General features: G+C 44.1%; 1 protein-coding gene across 1 annotated transcript in view; it reads right to left on the bottom strand.

The window, feature by feature from the left end:
• The window catches only part of SDC4 (syndecan 4), a 29,236-nt gene extending 9,934 nt beyond the window's left edge, over positions 1-19,302 (bottom strand). The window contains exon 1 of the mRNA XM_084853973.1: positions 19,154-19,302. Coding sequence (XP_084710099.1) covers positions 19,154-19,234 — 81 coding nt within the window. The 5' untranslated portion in view covers positions 19,235-19,302. The remainder of the gene's footprint in view (positions 1-19,153) is intronic.
• Between the last annotated feature and the right edge of the window lie 780 nt (positions 19,303-20,082).

Genomic DNA, 20,082 nt, shown 5'->3' with positions numbered 1-20,082 from the left:
TTTACAGACCAGGAGTTCATTCTGAACCTCTCCCCCAGCTGGGGCCTCAGGCACAGTTCCCAAGTAGAGTAAGCTGCGCCATGCCCCAAGGCAGCTACAAGTCTAACCTTGTAGAGCAGACTTGTTGCTTTGCTTGCTTGAAGCACAGCCTGTACTTTATCTCAGATTAGCTTCCAGAGTGTGCTTCCTGCATAACTCCAGATTATCCTGCTTTAAATTATCCCGCTTTGCTTCCTACCAAGTTTCTTCAAATGCAACAGGACATCTGACTCACTCAGAACCACAGAGCTTGCTAATGAACGTAAGAAATATAGGGTCATTTACTTGAGTATGCCCTCCCATGTCACCTGAAGGCTAATGCTGAGCAGTGGTCCTCCTTGATATGTATTCCATATATACAGGGCTGTAGCTAGACTTTATGTCCTGGGGGGACTTAAATCTGCATGCCCCACCACGTTTCGATTACAGTAAAAGAAATTACAATTCTGCAATGCTGCATATTGGACTTCTGTAGTCCTTGCTGTAGTCCCAAAAGAGAGCTGCATCCATGGTGTCTCACATGTCTATCTACACACCGCCTTGTTTACATACATGCCTCAAATGACAAAGTTCATATGTGCAAACCAGCACACTGCCCCCCAACCCAAGCCAAGCCCAGGACATTTTGCTAAATCTTGCTTTAAGAACCCTCAAAATTTCTGAAGATGTTTTCCCTGAACAGGACCCTCCAAATTTGCTTCCAATTTTGCTCTTTGCAAAATTAGTCAGCAACTCCACTTGGAGAGCTATTAGACTCCCATCGAGTTACAGGTATCAATTGTTTTTGGAAATAAGGTGTTTACAGCTAGGTTTCTGGCTTATTTTTAAAAAAGAGAAATTAGTTTGTTGTCCCTGCTAAAGACCTAGGAAGTTTAACCTTCCTATCTAGCTTGTATTCTGGATTCTTCTAGTGAGCCAAGATCAAAACCCATTCAAAGTTCTCTATAGGTTCCATATCCCTATGAAGAAGGGCAGGACGGGGGCAAATTTATATGGCCTGCTTGCTGTGCCCTATGCTTTCCTTAAAGCCCTACTTGGCTTCAGAGCATGAAAGCAGACATGCCAACTTTGGTTTTTGCTGTTCTACCATTATTCTTCTGTTTTTCCAACACAGTAGCTGCACCAGGAGAGATCTGATGGACAAGTTTTTGACTAAAGGTGCTATGCAAATTCCATGAAGCTCTGGAAACATATAGAAGCCTTGCTATTAATATGCTCTCTAGCTGAATCCTTTAACTACAGGAGCCTGTCACTTCTACATTTAATCCAGTTGCAGTGTATCTTCAGAGCATTAAGCAGCTTTTACCCATGCCAAGTGCCAAGTGAGATTAACAAACATCACTGGGCGGAGTAGAGGGGCGGGGAAGCAGTTTCTCTAGCCTACAAATTGCTGAAAGATTTACTTCTCAGCTGCCAGCCACAGACTGTGTGCAGGCGCACACACACACACCTTGACACTGATAGCCACAAGCTATTGCAGCACTTGCTGAAGGATTATGACAACTATTACTACACCAAGAGATGCCCCAAGATTCAGAACAGCCGTTGCTAGAGCAGGAATTTGTTAGTAAAAGCTACATCCAATAGGTAGGGCTCCCTCGAAGGTGGCAAAACTAACTTTGTCACAGTTAGAATACATTTTGAGCTCCACTAGACAGTTTCCACTTGACTACCTTTCAGAATGAGCTTCCCACCACTGCTACTAGCCCAGAAAGCACATCTGCACAGCACGCTGGAGACGATCAGCCAAATTATTACGAGAAACATGCCTGCGGCCCTACCACAGGACAGTATATGATCAGCTTTCAGAAGTGCTCGCTCCTATAAATCCAAGTCCCAGGATCAGACTTCCCTCACGGCTTTACTGAATGCCAGCTGAGTACGATCTGCAAGATCTCCATTCTCAAAGACACACGGCATTGCTATGCACTCTTTCTATTAGGGCAAACAATTACACTTCATAGCCTGCCTTAACTTGTACTTCCCAGCAAGGGGAATAAAACAGGCAGAGCTATCATGCTGGTATGACCAAAAACAAGGAACTGGACCAAGAAGATTGGGGAACCGAGTGGCAGGTTGCCTTTAATCACTTCCACCATGCAGAAGCATATCGATGGGATCTTTTCTCCAACGTCTCCCCCAAGAATTAAACTATGTTTACAGGCTGTAAATTCCTGGTATTCAGTCTTTTCAGAAGCTATCTAAACATCTGAAATTATGCATGCCAAACATACACATCCTTCAACTTTCCAGCTTCAAGTAACACCCCTTTCGGAGGGATGCAATTTTTGAAAGGTGGGAGATTTAATGGAGGCAAAATTGCCTAAGGCACTGCTTTGTATAGAACTAATGGTCAGATCATAGTACAAAAAACTTCAATGGGCGCAGAACATATGAACCTAGTCACATTTTTACGTGTGTGTGCGCGCGCGCACGTACGTATATGACAGGTGGGCTTAAAGGTTATTTCAAAGTTAGTAAAATATTGACTTTAATTGCCCTATGATTCTTGCCTGTCTTGTTTTTTTAAGCATGCTTGTTCTTGACTCAGAAAGGAAAAGGGTGTCACAAAAGGGGGAGGTGTGGCACCTACTGAATCTGACACAACAGCCCTGTTCCCTCCCAGCCACTGCCACACGATCTCCTCCAAAGTCTCATTTGCTCCTCAAAAGTCTCATTAGCACACTTTTCCTTTAACGGTATACCTCCAGTGTTTGCTTACGTGAGCAATCTTTGCTTGAGCTGTACTGGTAAACACTGCTCCTAGCCTGTGCTGTCTGCACCAAATACTACATCTTGGTCTAGTTTGCTCAGTTTCTATATGGGGAGAGTGGTGCTGCAAACACAAGTACTTCACAAGGTAGGTACTTGTCCTGCCACAGGCACTCTCAAAAACAATGGCTGGTCTGACAAATGTTTCCCAATTTCTCCACCCTGACAATAAGACCCTCCCTCTGCCTTTATCAGGGCTTCTCCAGTTTTTAATTTCAGTGTGATCATGCACGTGTCTACCATTTCACCAATAGACAGCTTGCGTCAGTTCTATCCCAACTTTACACACCCCAGGCCATGTTTAACATACAGGCTTGGATCCAGAGATCCTGTGAACAAATGCTTCTGTTGGCAGAAGTGGGGGAGGGGGGAAGGGAGGACATTCCCACTGATTCTCTCTTCCCCCTGCAACCCCCTGGAAATCTGTTCTGGGAGGCTGGCACACCCTCTGGAACAATGTGGGAGGTGATGCAAAATTATTTGGCAAAAAGATAGCCTACCCCACCTTCTACCAGGAAGAGTCTCCGCTGGATCAAAAGCCCTTCTGCAAATGGGAAGAGCTCTCCTGTTCATGCAAGAGAAACTTGGGACCCAAGCCACATATCAACATTCTTCTGCACATATATCCTTTGTTTATTGAGAGTTTTAAATACTAATGACATACAGTATGAAGTTCAAAGTTGCCCTTGTTTCTTAGATTCTGGGCTTCATAGAAAAGGTAGCAATGCTAGGGAAACACACAAACACACCCTCCATCTGTGCGTTGGTTTAATATGATCTTAAATAGCGCAGGAATACATTTAAGGAAGCAATGTGAATGTACATCTAAGCACAGAACATGCTGCACAGTGGACGAAGGGCAATGAGGTAAGATGTGTTAATGATTTGATTAAGGGGTATGCAACCACTGAAATGTTATTTTCAAGTGTTCTATGACCAACATGACCAAATATATGACCAATGTTTCCATGACCAAGCAGCACAACACTTAGTGGTAGTAACTAACAATGAGGACCAATCTGAAAAATTCACAGATACTTGCTAGTGGTGGCAAGGAAATACAGTATTGTTGGTAATTTCTTCCTTGGAAATTACAAAGCAGTTTTCCACTTCAAGTTTTGGAGCAATGCAATTTTACCGTGGAGTAATACTATTCTACTGGTATGAAGCCCAGCAAGAGGTGTATTCCCTTATCATTACGGATAGGCAGACACCTTTGGTTAAAGAAATATCTATTAAAAATAATTAGTATGTTATTTAATTGCTTGATTGTGTAAAATGATCCCCAAAGAAGCTGATTATACACTAAGTCTTATTAGGACTGCCAAAGAATGATCAGATATATCTGAGCCTTTTGAACACAAATGCAATACAGCTCCTAGGCAGGAGATCAGAAGATACTAGATAAAGAAAGGATTCTGCAGTATATAATTCCACTTAAATAATATGCAGTAGGTGTGGGTAATCCCAATCCTAACCTCTGGGATTCCCCACATAACCACACCCCCTTTCCCCTAACCACCAATCATTTGGTGGTTTTCCAGTTTCTGCATCGTTTCCCCCATTGTAAAACACTGAAATGCATCTCTTAAGGCTTCACTACCAACAGTAAAAACTTTTAAGCTGAAATATGCTGGTATTTTTGGAATTTTGACCCCATCACTTTTGCATTCAGCCCCGCCAGCAACCATTGGAATGCGGCCCCTGCCTGACAGGTTCTCCAAAATTTAATTCGGCCCTCGGGATTCCCCACTCCTGTTATAGAGCTTGTACTCTAGGAACTGAAACAGTGTGTCCATACCATATTTAGCCTCTTGGTTGAACAGCCAGCACAGCTGCCAAGGACTAAAGGAGTCCGAGTGTTAAATGGATCTCAGAGTCTTTACCACTTGATGTGTAGGGCAAGCACGGTAGGCACAGTGCTGTGTTTCATGTGCAACTTGTGTTACTGATGTTCTTGCCAGGACTTATGGAAGAGTTTAGCCACCAACACCGTCACCAATACCAGCACCAAGTTTATTCACTTCATCCTAGCTTCCTAGAACAAAGAACCCTTAACATTCCTTTATATTAAGCTACTAATGAATTCTAATTCACCCTGCTTATTTAACTTATATGCAGAGTACATCATGAGAAATGCCGGGTTGGGTGAATCAGAGGTCGGAATTAAGATTGCTGGGAGAATTATCAACAACCTCCGATATGCAGACGATACCACCCTAATGGCAGAAAGCGAAGAGGATCTAAAGAGCCTCTTGTTGAGGGTGAAAGAGGAGAGTGCAAAAGCTGGTTTGAAACTCAACATTAAGAAAACTAAGATCATGGCATCTGGCCCTACCACTTCCTGGCATATAGAAGGGGAAGATATGGAAGCAGTGACAGATTTTACTTTCTTGGGCTCCAAGATCACTGCAGACGGTGACTGTAGCCATGAAATTAAAAGACGCTTGCTCCTTGGGAGAAAAGCTATGGCAAACCTAGACAGCATAGTAAGAAGCAGAGACATCACCTTGCCGACAAAGGTCCGTCTAATCAAAGCTATGGTATTCCCAGTAGTAATGTATGGCTGTGAGGGCTGGACTATAAGGAAGGCTGAGCGCAGAAGAATTGATGCTTTCGAACTGTGGTGCTGGAGAAGACTCTTACGAGTCCCCTGGACTGCAAGGAGGTCAAATCAGTCCATCCTAAAGGAAATCAACCCTGACTGCTCATTGGAAGGACAGACAGTGAAGCTGAAGCTCAAATATTTTAGCCACCTAATGCGAAGAGAAAACTCTCTGGAAAAGACCCTGATGCTGGGAAAGACTGAAGGCAAAAGGAGAAGGGGACGGCAGAGAATGAGATGGCTAGATAGCATCACCGATGCAATGAATATGAACTTGAGCACACTCCGGGAGAGAGCGGAAGACAGGAAGGCCTGGCGTGCTATGGTCCATGGGGTCACGAAGAGTCGGACACGACTGAACAACAACAACAATGAATTCACTCTGATTAAATTCAATTTTGATACGTGCACGCAAATGTCACAAGACAATGTGTTTAATTAAAACTGAAGTGTAGCCCTGGAAGGGGTTTACGTCCACAGACATTATGATTGTTCCTGTTTTGTTCCTACAGAGAAGTGGTTTTCACACCATGTTCTGGGGAACCTCAGGATTCCTTGGAAGCTTATCAAGGGGTCCAGAAGATCAGTAATAGATAGGCTTCCCTGAAAGACAGCTCACCTATCACTATTGATTTTTCACTGCAATGTGCAGTGTTCTGGACTGCACCCCCAGTTTACACATGGAACAACAGCACAGCCAAGTTGGTCTTGTGGGTGCACACAATTCATGTAGAGCACTCTAGGGTAGAGCATGACCCTGAATCCTTTGCAACATACAAATGTTACCCAGCAAGTCAAGGTAACAATTATATACTGCATTTGTATATGCTCAAGAGATCAGACAGTTTCCCATCTTCCTAGATTTTGCCTACACTGCACAAAGAAGAGTTATTTCGGGCTTGTGAACTTCACTTCATTATTGGAAAAGAAAGCCTGATGTTTTTAACTCTTTCAGCCATTGTTCTCTTCCAGACTTCTTCCATCAGGGACAGCAAGGGAATAGTCTTGAAGGTTAGAAAGGTATTCTCACCTAGCCACCTTAATTTCTCTCCTTAGGAAACGGTACTCCAAGCCATACAGCCATCTTACCTTGTCCTCCAGCCACTGACAGAAGTTGGTGAGAAAATGATGAGAATGTGATTCATGTCACTTACAGGACAAGATGGTTCTGGTGAGGTCTTGGTGCTAAAGAGGGAACTGTCTCTTTACATAAGCTGAGCTGCACTCCCATGCAGCTGATGATTTTTAAAGAGGGCAAGGGTATTTAAGAAAAATGCTGTACTTAGGTCAGCACAAAGTCTGTCCAGTCCACTAATGTATCTTATGTACAAGATCACAAATAGCAGCTCCAAGGGGAGATTTGGATTAGAATAGTAGCATCGGGAGAAAGGTTAATGCCCCCGCAGCCCTGATTTGAATAAAGGGCCTACCCCAACAGCTGCCTTTCACAAAAGCATGGGTGATCTAATTATGGAACTTCTGCTATCCTGTCTAGTTTGACCCACTTCCCAAGTATTTCCCTCTCCCCAGGGAGCTCCAAAAATTGGTTCTGCAGAACGAGGGTAAACATTTAACAGGGATTCCCTTAGCACCCACAACAAACCTTGCCCTCCAAACTAGGATTGCAAACCAGCTTCAATCTGGAGTTTACAGGGAAAGCACAAGCCATCATTCAGACATAAAGGAATGGTTTGACCAAACCAGGAACTAGCTAACTGAAGCAAAGCACTTGAGGAGGCAGCATGCAAGCTCAGCTTGCTCATGAAAGATGGTGTTACATCTGAACAAGTGCAGTGTCTCAGCAACACCAGGAAACTAATGGCTACTACTCCTGATAACTATAAGCTACCTCCAGTATCACAGGCAATATGCCTATGTACATCAGCTGCTGGGGAACATGGGCGGGAGGGTGCTGTTGCACTCATGCAGTGCTTGTGGGTTTCCCCTGTGGGCAGCTGGTTAGCCTCTGTGTGAACAGAATGCTGGACTAGATGGACCCTTGGTCTGATCCAGTACAGCTCTTCTTGCTTTTAGCTTACCTGTGGACATGTATTTATGGTTAGATTACTTCTACCTCGTCTTTGTCATTGAAGTGTTTTAAAGTCATATGAATTTATTTAGAAGGGGTGTAGCAGTCATTTTATCTCACCCTCCAGCCTAATTTCTTCTGTCTTTAGGCATAAGCCAAGGTCTCCAAACTGGCTGCAAACACGTTTAGCTAGCAGCATTCTCTAGCCGGACAGGACTTCAAAACATATTAGCCCACGTTAACAAGCTTTAGTTCTGTTTTACAATTGCACCAAGCTCACTAGATTTACCCAACGTGACTTAAGTCAACAGAATATGTTGTTTAGACAGGACCCTACTAACAGAGCAGTAAAGGCAACCCTTGCAGCCAGCGCTGGCACTCTCCCACTTTGCTCTCCCCCCCAACCCACCCACCCCCAAACACATAACCAATTGACAGCACATGTCAAGGTGCCTCAGCCATGGTAAACCTTGTGCTTCCCGAGTTATTTGATTTTACAGCCTACACTTAGAAGAATGCTGACCACGACTTGCAGACCATTTGGGAAATCTATACTCAGCAAGTCTCTTGTGATTAATCAGACTTCCTTCAAAAGAGGGGTTGGCTGAGGGGTGAAGTGGTAAGAGGTCACATCTTACAAGAGCAGCTGAGCAGGAAAGCAGAAGTATCACTTTGTTCAACCGTGTGACTCGTCCGAGGAAGTTTAGGGATTCCTCCTGTCAGCAGACTCTCTGGTGACATTACAGTCATGCACCGTTTTAACTGTATTAGGTAGCTAACACAAGGTCTTACTGTGCAGAAGGCCGTGAAAGCTACTAAGAAAGAATACTAGCTACATTTTGAGGCAGTGGCCTCTGGCTAACAGCATGGGCTCCAATTCAAACAGGTCAGTGTTTACGGTTTGAGCACCTGGACCTACTCTGCACTTATGTGCTGCATTTCAAGCACCATGTTTGGAACAGTAGAAAGTAGAAGGTGAGGATTTCCCACTCATCTTATGTAAATACAACTGTTTAGCTACACACGCGCACGCACACACTTTTGGAGTATTCATATGACCATCCACTAGGCGTAAACAGGCCAAGCTGCAGCTACTCCAAGCTAAACAGCACAGGAGGGAGGAATGTGTTGGCGGCCTCTTCTCATACTGGAAAGTCAGCAAGTCCACTTTACCCAACCAGGGCTGGACCAGAGATGTTTTTCCAGTAATTTGGGAAATATCACTTGTCAACGGGTGTAAGAACCAGATCTAAATTACAGAAGATTAAGAACTTAACATGCTGGATCATACCAAAGGTCTTTCTAGTTCAGCTTCCCATTTCCCACAGTGGTCAACCAGATGCCTATGGGAAGCCCACAAGCAGGACATTAGTGCAATAGCCCTCACTATTTCTGAGCAACTTGTATTTAGAGGCATGTTGCCTTGGATTCCAGAATAGCTTATAGCCATCATGAATGTTTCGAACTGTGGTGCTGGAGAAGACTCTTACGAGTCCCCTGGACTGCAAGGAGGTCAAATCAGTCAATCCTAAAGGAAATCAACCCTGAGTGCTCATTGGAAGGACAGATACTGAAGCTGAAGCTCAAATATTTTGGCCACCTAATGCGAAGAGAAAAGTCACTGGAAAAGACCCTGATGCTGGGAAAGACTGAAGGCAAAAGGAGAAGGGGACGGCAGAGGATGAGATGGCTAGATAGCATCACTGATGCAATGAATATGGACTTGAGCACGCTCCGGGAGAGAGCAGAGGACAGGAAGGCCTGGCGTGCTATGGTCCATGGGGTCACGAAGAGTCGGACACGACTTAACGACTGAACAACAACTATCGTGAAAGTAGCCATTGATTTATAGCTATTTGTGACCTCAATATAAAATTCTCCCCAACAGAGTTGCTTTCTATCTCCATCTCTGTTGTTTTGACTACCACCTTCAACTAGTTTCCCAGATCTGATTAATTTTCCAATGCCAAGATGGCTAGGTTTAATTGCTCATGTGTCTGGCACCCCCATACCCTTTTAAGTCTGTTAAGATATTTTTGGCAGACTTGTCTTTACAGCAGATCTGACCTGCAGGCAGTCTAGGCTTGTTCATACATTTGAGCACCTATTAATGTATCTTGCATGGGTGTCTATTCTACACATTTTTATCTAATCAAGAGGCCTACAAATTAGTACAGCCTCCTTCATCTAGACCCAATTAAGACACAGCCACTGACTATTAAAAGCAATTCTGTTTTCCAGATCACACATGTTTGACGGAGATGGCTTCCTACCTACGCACTCACAGAACAAAGGAATAGGCAAGGTTTAAATACCATCAACCACCAGGTACTTTCCACTACTACATCCCAACAGCGTGCTAAATATTGCGCTAAACACAGGGAGCCGTTACATTAAATTAAGTCCATCTACATACATCCCTATGAAGTTTGAGGAATAGCAAATAAGGACACAAAGGGGGGTTAAGCAATAGCAGGCAGTGCAGAACAGTACAATGGTTCAGATTCTTTCTTTTTAAGTATTGAGTTGTAGAAGGGGAAGGGGGTACTGAATGCAAGTCCATATAAGTACGTATTCGAGAAATGTCTGTAGTTCCCTTCAGTAAAACAGTACTTCCCAGTTGCTATCCACCTCACTTCAGATGGCAGGGGCACCTAGGATTATCTCAAAGCACAAGCAGGCTGATGTGGGAAGAGGCCCCACAAAGGCCAATAAATACAGTAACTTTTCCTTGCTTTATTTATTAAATTTATTAATCGCCCATCTGGCTGGTCACCCAGCCACTCTGGGTGATGTACAATAATAGAAACACTCCACCCACCTTGCGAGACATATGTCAAAACAGCCACAAAAATGGTTAATAATACTCGCATATCTCACTGAAAATCCAGGACATTTTTATCTTACCCACAGCTTTCCAAGATTTTTGGAAGAAGTTTATTTATAATAAAATAAAAGTCCTTTGCTCAGGTCAGGTTTTCATTTTTCATTTGACATTCTCAGCATTTTCACTCATTATACTGTTCTGTTGGATACAATTTTTTTTTAGTTAAAGAAGTACATTCCTGTAACATATTAATAGGTCAAACAAATCTATGCCAGTATCATTGTCAACAATATATTTATTGCTGGCAAATTTCTGTGTACAACTCTTTGAATGTTGTCATGGTGTTCAGAAAAGGAATCTTGGTAACTTTATTACTCTGCTGCATTACATTGCAGGGATGGATGGGAGCGGCTGACCAAAAACAGAGACCCTCAGCAAGGGCCCAAGACACCTACTGTAGAGAAAAGTCAACAGACCATGTTCTTGGCCCAGGGTCACCACATTACCACACTTCATCACATCAGATAGACCCACCATTTCTTGCCAGACTTATTAACCTGCATAGTACAACATCAGCAGCCAAGCCTGACAAGTCAAACCTAGAGGCATCCATAATATCATCTGGACAACTGTAAAGTGCTGATTGAGGAGAAGCAAGTGACCACCTCAGCGTGGGATTTTTAAACAGTCAGTGCAGTAAAAATCTCCAGCTGTCTCCTTCCCAAAGAGGAGGGGGTTCCCCAAAGCTTACCTACTTAGTTACTTTGGCTTTAAGGCTATGAACATTGGTTTGTGTTCCTCCAATACTGGTAAAGAGTGTTTCTCTCCACAGCTTCCATAAAATTGCTGTCTCCATTTCATCTGAACTATTTTATGGCCTATTACGGCTGTACAAATCAGTCATTACATTAGAGATACTTAACCTCAGTAAAAAGGCTACATTTAGGTAAGATGGAAGTTCTGTTCTTTACCATTTTCCCCTCTTTTTCCATATTCAGACTGCCATTTTACATAGCAGGCTGTCTGCCCCATGTACAACCAGGCAACCTTTGAGATCTTCAAAGGCCTTACTGGTCATTCCACGACCAACAGAATGTTGCTATGTAATATCACAAAAGTGGGCCCATGCCATCCTCAATTAGACAGGCAAAAACTCTCAAGTGGCAAGTTTCAAACACCTTTTGAAAGTCAATTTGTTTACACACGCTTCCCTTGGATTGTAATGGATTATGACACTGCCCTGTTTTACTGTTCATTGTTTCCACTGTAAGTTTATTATGTACATATTGTATCACGTATATATTTTAGTGTAAGCAGCTTAGAGATTTCATTATATAAGCATTATAAATAGAATAAATTCATGTTCCATAATATATGCCAGAATTTCACCACCAATGGATGCTGAATCAATACCACTTGCATATGAAAAGCTCATTCATTCACATGCTTAGTGTAGCCACTGAACCAAGGAGTTTTTCCAAGTAACGTGCAATTCTCAGAAGTCTGAGTCAAGCACAAGACCTACTACCATTACTATTTCTGGAAAAAGAATATATGCTGATAGTTAGCAATTTGCAGTTCCTCTAAGAGATTGCCTACCAAATGCACAGTGTATACTTGTGTAACCCACTGGTACATCTTTAAGAATTCTGAATGGGAATATTCCTGCACATGCTCAGTAAAGGAGTTAAGACAGGGAGCGGCCACCATTTTAGGCAGTTACCAAAATGCAGCGTGGAAGAAGCTTGCTTTCTCCTCTCTGTAAGCCCCTCAACCCTTGAAACATGTTAGTAGGGAAGTTTCCTTTTGAGTCATAATTTTTATTTTTTTTACAAACACTATGAGTTCCTTGTTTATGTTCTATTATACAAAGGGCTGTTTAACAAGTTGTTCCTGTGCTGCTAGATCCTGGTCCATTTTGAGAAGATTGCTGCAGACCCAGACTGTTTTTTTTCTTCATCCAGCGGAAAATTCAAGTTTCAGAGAGAAGATTTATATTTTTTTGTTGTGGACTCAAGCTAAAAGGTAGAGCTTTGGGAGGGCTGTGCTCTGTTTTATTGTTTTGGTGATAAGTGAATTGTTATGCATGTAAAACTATTACATGTGCATTATTAATTTTTAATTAAGAAATTAAAATGATATACCTATGTTAATTGTCCCTGTACAAGGTCTTTGCTGCGAGTCCCTTCAGAGATCCTGAAGAAAACTGTTACACTAGTATATATGCAGATTTGCAGTCAACTCTTTCTATGGAAAAAGCCAAACACGCATACCTCTGTCCACAATTTCTTTTGCTCCATTCAGCAAGTCTTCATGTTCTGTCCTACACTGTTTCACAGGAACACATACCAAGTGCTACTACCCTTACACCATATCTGTTCACTGCTCTGAACCTGCAAGAGTTTATTCCAGGTTCTGCCAAGTACAAGTTCATACAAATTGCAGCAATATCTACATATATACAAATAATGTGAAATGCACACACTAAGGCTGCAGTTCTATACCCACATACCTAGAAATATAATTAAAAACTCAATGGGACTTTGAGTAGACATGGCTAGGGTTGCACTGCAAGCCCTGAATACCTCAGTACAAAGATGTAAGTCATCATCATGTGGTTTATATTTAACTTCTTTCAAATAAGTTTTACACTTTCCATAACAAACCTAATCCCTCCCTTCAGCTATCTGTTCCCACTATCTTCCCCACCCTTATCTACTGCTCAAAAGAGGAGAAAAGTAAAAGGAAATAATGGAAACAGGAGAACAAAAAGGGAAAACAAGCATCTGCCATCTTGATTTCCACATTCACCAGTTGGCAGATGGACACTGGGAAGAAGGACAGCATGACTAGTATTAGTTTGGATAGTACACAGACAAGACTTGCAAAGAGACCATGCTGTATCTCCCCACTCCTCTGTCAAGAGCACAGCGTAATTCCACTACCTGCCTGAAGCATTCCAACAATGCTGAAAAAGTGTAGCAGGCTTCATTTCACCCAATCCAAGCACAGACCATTAGGTACTCCTGTTGGCAGTTACCATGGAGTGTGTACTTCTGTACTGTCTACCCACATTTAGTGAGGAAATGTAGGAATATCCCAGAGTTGCCCTCAGCTCATACACTGCAAACAGCAATATTTTTGGGGATAAACAGGTTTCTTGGGAAGCAGAAGAGGAGTATCTTCTTCTAACAAAACTATGCAAGGGGTTCAGAACAGTACATACTCTGGATTCTTCCTCACCAAATTTCAGTATGAACAGTACAGGCAAGTACAGGCATCAAATAGCATCAAGGTCTTACACAGCAATTGTTGAACTGAATTGCTTTCATGATGATGGCTAGGCTCTGTCATCTCATCATACCTCTATAGACAAGCGCTGCTGCAACCACTTATGCAAAGCTATCTCTGATTAGATGTAACTTAGCTATTTGTGTTTGATTAAAAAAATACATTGAGAACTTACAACATGCCATTTTAGCATAACTACAGGACCCTGAATTAATTTCTCATGCTGTGCATTGATGCTTTCAAGTCCAATCTTACACCTTAAGAACACAGTAACTATGGCTACATCTTGGTGGGAAATGTTTTGCAGGCTGTGTGTCCCTGCTCTATTCAGAGGAGCTCAACTCTACCAGCCTACTCACAACCCCATTTTAGTGCAAATCATTTCAAGCTTCTATCCTAAAGGCTTGCATTACTTCCAAGCCTAAGCAGCTGGCCAAGATGTCATCAATAGCAAATGCCAGGAGGTCAGGCTCACTCAGAAGTTTACCTCCTGTAGTTCACAATAATGCTGCAGATGCAAAGAGGCAGGGAAGTGCCGAGTTTTCAGGATGTTTGTGTGCTTTCTATACGTACCTAGATTTTCTGCTAATCAACACAGGGTCCTCTCACCTCAGGTCATTGCTATTGTTGGTAGAACAAACGTTGCGTAACTACACTAGCCCTCCTCCTCTACACCAAACACAGAGGTTAGGTCAGATACAGAGATACTGACCTGGTTCGCACGTAATGACAACCCAGAAAACGGGCTGAATAGAGACTGTTGTTGAATCGTGGGCTGTCACTACATGCAAATCCTGCACTATAAACATAAGACCATAAAAAGAGTCATGCTGGATCAGACCAAGAGTCCATCTGGTCCAGCATTCTGTTCACACAGTGGCCAACCAGGTGTCGACCAGGAACCCGCAAGCAGGACACAAGTGCAACAGTACCCTCCCACCCATGTTCCCCAGCAACGGGTGTACACAGGCATACTGCCTCTGGTACTGGAGGTAGCACATAGCCATCAGGACTATGTGGTTTAACCAGAGTTCACAACCCAACAATAACCCCATGGGTCCTTTTCCTGGGTTGTTCGTGGTTAACAACCCATAGTTAAATCATAATGCAGGGTTTGCATGTAATGTCACTGAATCGTGGGTTATCAACCCATACACTCAATTGTCATTACATGTGAACACACACACACACACACACACACACACTTCACTAAAGCCTATTCCTAATCACTGTGCCATGCTGCCCTCCCTTCAGTTTCCTATGTGACATAAGCACACAGCATGGAGGTAGTCTCCAACCCCAAGGAGTAAGTTTCCACTAATTCATCTTCAGTCTCATGTAGCAACTTGCCAGCAATACTAGTAATCCACAGCAGTGTGTCATACTCTTTCCACATCATTCTCAACCCAATTTGACATACTGGGCAGACTCAGCAAGGCACATCAAACTATCCAAGTTTCCCTAGCCACCCATCAGCCACTATTGCGTACAATCTACGCTCCCATGCTATTTACCATTAAATTTTGTAGAATTACAACCACGCATGTAGGTCCAGGAATTCTGAACATTTTGTTTGAAAAAACAGTGGGTGTTTGACAACTGGCATGGCAGCACAAGCTGTAAATGATGGCAGCAGATAGCTGGATAGGAAGTGTCTTATCCTTGGTATGTTCAGAATATGACAATGCAACTACCTAGCTGCTGGCCCTCACTGTTAGGCTAACTAGTATAAGGTAAAAGTTTGCCCAACTCAGCTTTTTTTAAATAGGAGGTGTTGACAATGAATGTAATACACACCAAAAATAAGGCAATGTTAATATTATGGGACAGATTTATCATGGCCATTACTCTGAACAGCTTTTACATATACTCCCAAGCCAAGCTTTACATTCACTCAACCCACTCCGCTTTTTCTCTAGACTTAAGAAAGTTTGTCACAACTGCACATCCCATCCAGGTCCATGCATGGGCCATGAGAGCAGGAGGAGGCCTGGAAAGAAGGTCTGATAAGGCTAGCCCACCCAACAGCTTCTCAGAACACAGCATCATCACATTGTTGGCAAAGCATGCACCAAAGGTGGCAAGTACAACATCTACAGCTATAGTCCCACATGCATATTGGTCAACAAGCCCAATTTCTATATAGTGACAGAGTTCCTGCTTCTATCTTGTGAACTCTTTTTCTCCTTGCTGACTCAGATTTAAGTACAATACTTATAAATAGGCTTTCTCCTCTCATCCCAAGTGGGATTTTGCCTTAAAAACATGCTCATGTAACTTGTCACCATGATTATACTGGAAATGTCCCATGAGCAAGGGCTGCATTACTTCTAATTATTTGTAAAAGGGAATGGACTTTACTTCATCTGCACAAGCTCAGTAGGTGTTAAATTTGTGACAGTCATATTGACTTAGGGTACAATCCTATACACATTTAGACAGTAAAGTCTTACAACTCCCAGCATTCCCCAGCCAGCCATGTAGGACTTTTGTCTGTCTAAACACGCATAGGATGTGTTCTATTAGTATTCTTATTCCAAGTTTGTTCCCCTTGAATGTGGAAGGCTTGAAACAACCCCAGTATTGGTAAATGGGCTCATAATGAAAAACAAAATGTGGACAACTTATTATTTAGTCCCAGTTTTCAGTTATTCAGCATTTTCTGCCATTTGTCAAGCATCTCTGCAGCGATGAAGACTAGAAAATCCAAAATTGAAGACTTGGGATTATGTGAATTCTAACTAGCACACACTGAGCACATAAATGCCTTAGGAACTACATATACTCCTTGGCCATATGCTGCCTATATTAGTTCTAGACAACTGGGGGAAATGAAGTATCAAAGTTATATTTGGCTTCATGAAGCGGGAAGAACAACTGAACAGTTGTGAAGACCTGTTCCTACTTTCAGTCTTTGCAGAAGAAGCTGTTATATATCACATCGGCCAAATGAGGGCACACCTGACTGTCTGAGCCTGTTCAAATCATATGGTACAGCCCGAAAATAAAGTTACATATTCAGGTTAACAATGCTGATTTGATTGGGAAAAACAGAAAACTGGCGAGAAAGAACAAGCCTGAGGGATTCATGGCAGCAGGACAGGACAAACTGGTTTGTTCATTAATAATGCTGCACTACTTTTCAAAACAATAAAGTCTGCCAGATACTTATATTTTTGGTACTCTACTACTGTTTTAACACTGCATGAACATAGAGGAGATAAGCCAACCTGGCATATAACATGCATGCTCCTTTGCTTCTGTGACACAGGAGATTGATTTGATTCTCCATGGCAAGGCTTCCTGTATGCAAAGCAGTAACAGCACTAGAACATAGATATTTTATACCCTGCCTTTTTAGTGCAATACTCAGGATGGCTTACAAATTAAAGCTACAGAAGAAATCTATAAAACCTGTCTAAAAGCATCCAGAGCGGAATGACACTCTCATTTATCATGTACTGCATGGGACCATTGAGAGAGAGGGGGGGGGTATGTATGTTCCTGTGTATTTTGATACTTCATCCACTTCAGGCCAGCTAGTTAATAAGACTTCTTCTAAAAAGCCAGAAGATAGCCTGATATTTTGATAAGACTCAGACAGCATGTCAACAACACCTTCAACTGATAACAGAACTTCAGGAATGTTTAAAAAGGTAGTGATGAGTCTTTGAACTAAAAAGCTGCTGATAAAGCTTAGTTCAAAAGATAGCCTTGAGTGAGTCTTGGAGAATCTTAAGATACCAGGCTATCAAGAGAGGTACGTGTGCCCCAAGAGGGTTTCTGTACTGCTTAGTTAACTGACTTCTATAGTCCTCTATGATAAGCAAACAAATAAGTTAATGACAGAATGAGACCATCCCAACACATTATCAACATATTATGTTCTGTATTGCATTGACTCAATATAGCACATTCAGGGCGATTATGCAAAAGATGACACATAGAAAGCATGCAAGTGTTAAAACACTTCCAGGTTTCACATCCTATTGATTATTACTGCCAATGTTCAATTGCAGCAAAATGACCTATGGGAGGATCACAGAAGCATTTACAAAGGCTCAGATGTCAGACAAGAAGCATAACTAAACTGATTAGGAGGGGGAAAAAAGACGTTTGGACTGGCAAGGAGGGAATAGAAGTAGGTCTGAAATAAGCCAAAGAGGGAGAGATTAAATATTAAGCCCCATTTTTATAAACACCACTACTCCCAGCTCCAGAAAGTCAGAAAAGTATCTTATTCAAGCTGCTAAAACATCAACACATCCTTCTGTTCTGTTGTATGTGCTCTTTTGACCCTCTCCCACCTCTTTGGAAGCCATGATCCCCATGCCAGCATATAAAACATCTAGGCTTCCTACAGCAGGTCTGTTTTGGTTCAACAATACACACAGGAGGATAGTTGGCATGGTCAAAGGTCGAGAAGCAAGGGTGTTTACGAGAGAAATAACTACCTGTACAAACAACTAAAGGTAGGGGGAGAGAAGGGAGCAGCAACAGCAGAAGGGCAAAAGAGTTCTAGGGATTTCTGCTCTAACAACACAGAAAGGGAAATTTATCATTAGTAAGCAAGCAGACAATCAAATCCAGACTTAGAGGAAAACCCCAGATTTGTAACGTGCCAGAGCCCTGGGGATTGCACTTAATGGGTTCTGTATGACGTTAGGGAATTGCAACAGAGCCAGGCTTTGGGTCAGCGGTTACTCATTCCACAGCTATGAGCGGGAGGAAGTCCTAAATAAGGCAGCGCGGCACGTTATTTGCCAAATGCGCTGGTATTTGGAGACTTTGGGAAGCTTGCGGGGGGAGGCGATGAAACCACAAAGTCAAGGAGATGACGAAAGCCGGCCTGCTGGCACGCGGGAACAGTTGGGGATGGGATAGGGGTAAGGAGTCTCTTCCCCCCCCCCCGCCCCTCAGCCAGCGACAAAAAGGTGCAAGGCAGGCGTTTGGGGGAGGAAGTTCCCCACTGCCGCGATTGTAGAGCTATATGGGGGGGGGAGAGAATGAGCAGAACTAGCCCTTCTATGGGGGGTGGGCAGGCTCGTCGACAGGGAAAGAGAAGGAATGTGTCTATCCCTCACTTCATGTGGGTTGAGGGGGAGCCCGCTTCCAGCTCTTCCCCGCGCCTCACAGCTTTCGTGAAAAAGGGGTGCGTGTTGAGGAGGAGCGAAATGTCCCCCCCATTCCTTAAGGAGGGGGCTGAAGTTAGCCCCTCTCCCCCCATCTTGCACAGGGGAAGGAGGCGGCGACCCCACGCCTCCTCATTACCTCACCCGCAGTGCCATGAAAGGTTGAGGCGAAGCGCGTCCTCGTTCCAGTGCCCCGCTCCCGAAGCAACTGGGGGGGGGGAGACGCCCCCCCTTCACCCCACATTTCACGGAAGAGGAGGGGGTCGCAATTCCCCCCAACTTCTCGGCTACGGAAAAGACAGTTCTCTCCCCTTCTCCTTAAAGGCGCGAGAAGGACGAAGCCCAGCCCCCCAACACTCACACGCGCACACAGCCGAGCAAGCCCAGCCTGCCCCCCTTGCAGCCGCGGCCCCCCAACAGTCACACGCGCACACAGCCGAAGCGGGAACCGCACTCACAGACTCGGCGGCGGCGACGGCGGCGGCCGCGGAGAGCAGCAGGAGAGCGGCGCACAGGCCGGCGGGGCGTCGGGGCTGCATGGCGTTCTTTGGGATCGGCGAAGAGCGCAAAGGCACGGGCTGAGTCGGTCGTGGAGCAACTATGGACCCCTCCCGCCGGCGCTCAGCTTTCTTATAGGCGGCCGGCCCGGCCCTTGGAGGAGGAGCCACGGCCTCGGTGTACGAGGCGGCGGCGGGAACTTCCCTCGGCCTCGCAACTCTCACCGCCGACGCCTCCCTCTTGGTGGCGAAGGGATGCCTCAGGCAGGCCGTCCCCTCAGTCTCACCCTGGCTGCGCTGCGTGCTGTTGCGCATTTCCCACAACACCGGCCCCCGTTGGGCGGTCCACGGTGCGTTTTGCCATCTTTACGCGGCTCCCCCTCACAACAGCCCGCGTGGATTAGCTCCATGTTTATTTCTTTTGATAGGGAAGGGAAAAGCTGAGGAGGGTACGGCTACCCACCCCTTTTTTCCTGGCAGACTATCCCACACCCTGGCTGTGGAAAGACAGGAATTTTAAGAGACGCTGGGTTTCTAACATCTTAAGAGATGTTGGGTTTCTAACATATAAGATTTTGAGGGCACAATCCTAAACGGGGTTAGACAGAAAAAGTCCTAGAACTCCCAGCATTCCCCAGCCGGCTGGGGAATGCTGGGAGTTGTAGGACTTTTTTCCCCGTTTAAACATCCATAGGATTGTGTCCTAAGACAGGTTGTGTCACCATGGGAATGTCGGGGAAAACTTTACCTGTGGATTTCTACCTGCCCTGCTGGACATGGCCTCTATCCCTTAAAAAACAACGAGAAGAAGCAACTGGCAAGCCTAGCTGAAGGCCTATTCACGTGGCAGCTGCAGGTTTCAGGCGGCCTGTGCAAGCAGCAGGACTTCC

The sequence above is a fragment of the Heloderma suspectum genome, chromosome 4, assembly GCF_057233095.1.
Source record: "Heloderma suspectum isolate Gila_16-S chromosome 4, 16-S_ref, whole genome shotgun sequence".
In the NCBI taxonomy this organism is placed as follows: Eukaryota; Metazoa; Chordata; class Lepidosauria; order Squamata; family Helodermatidae; genus Heloderma; species Heloderma suspectum.
Note: the sequence above shows the minus strand (reverse complement) of the source record. Positions and strands in the feature narration are given on the sequence as shown.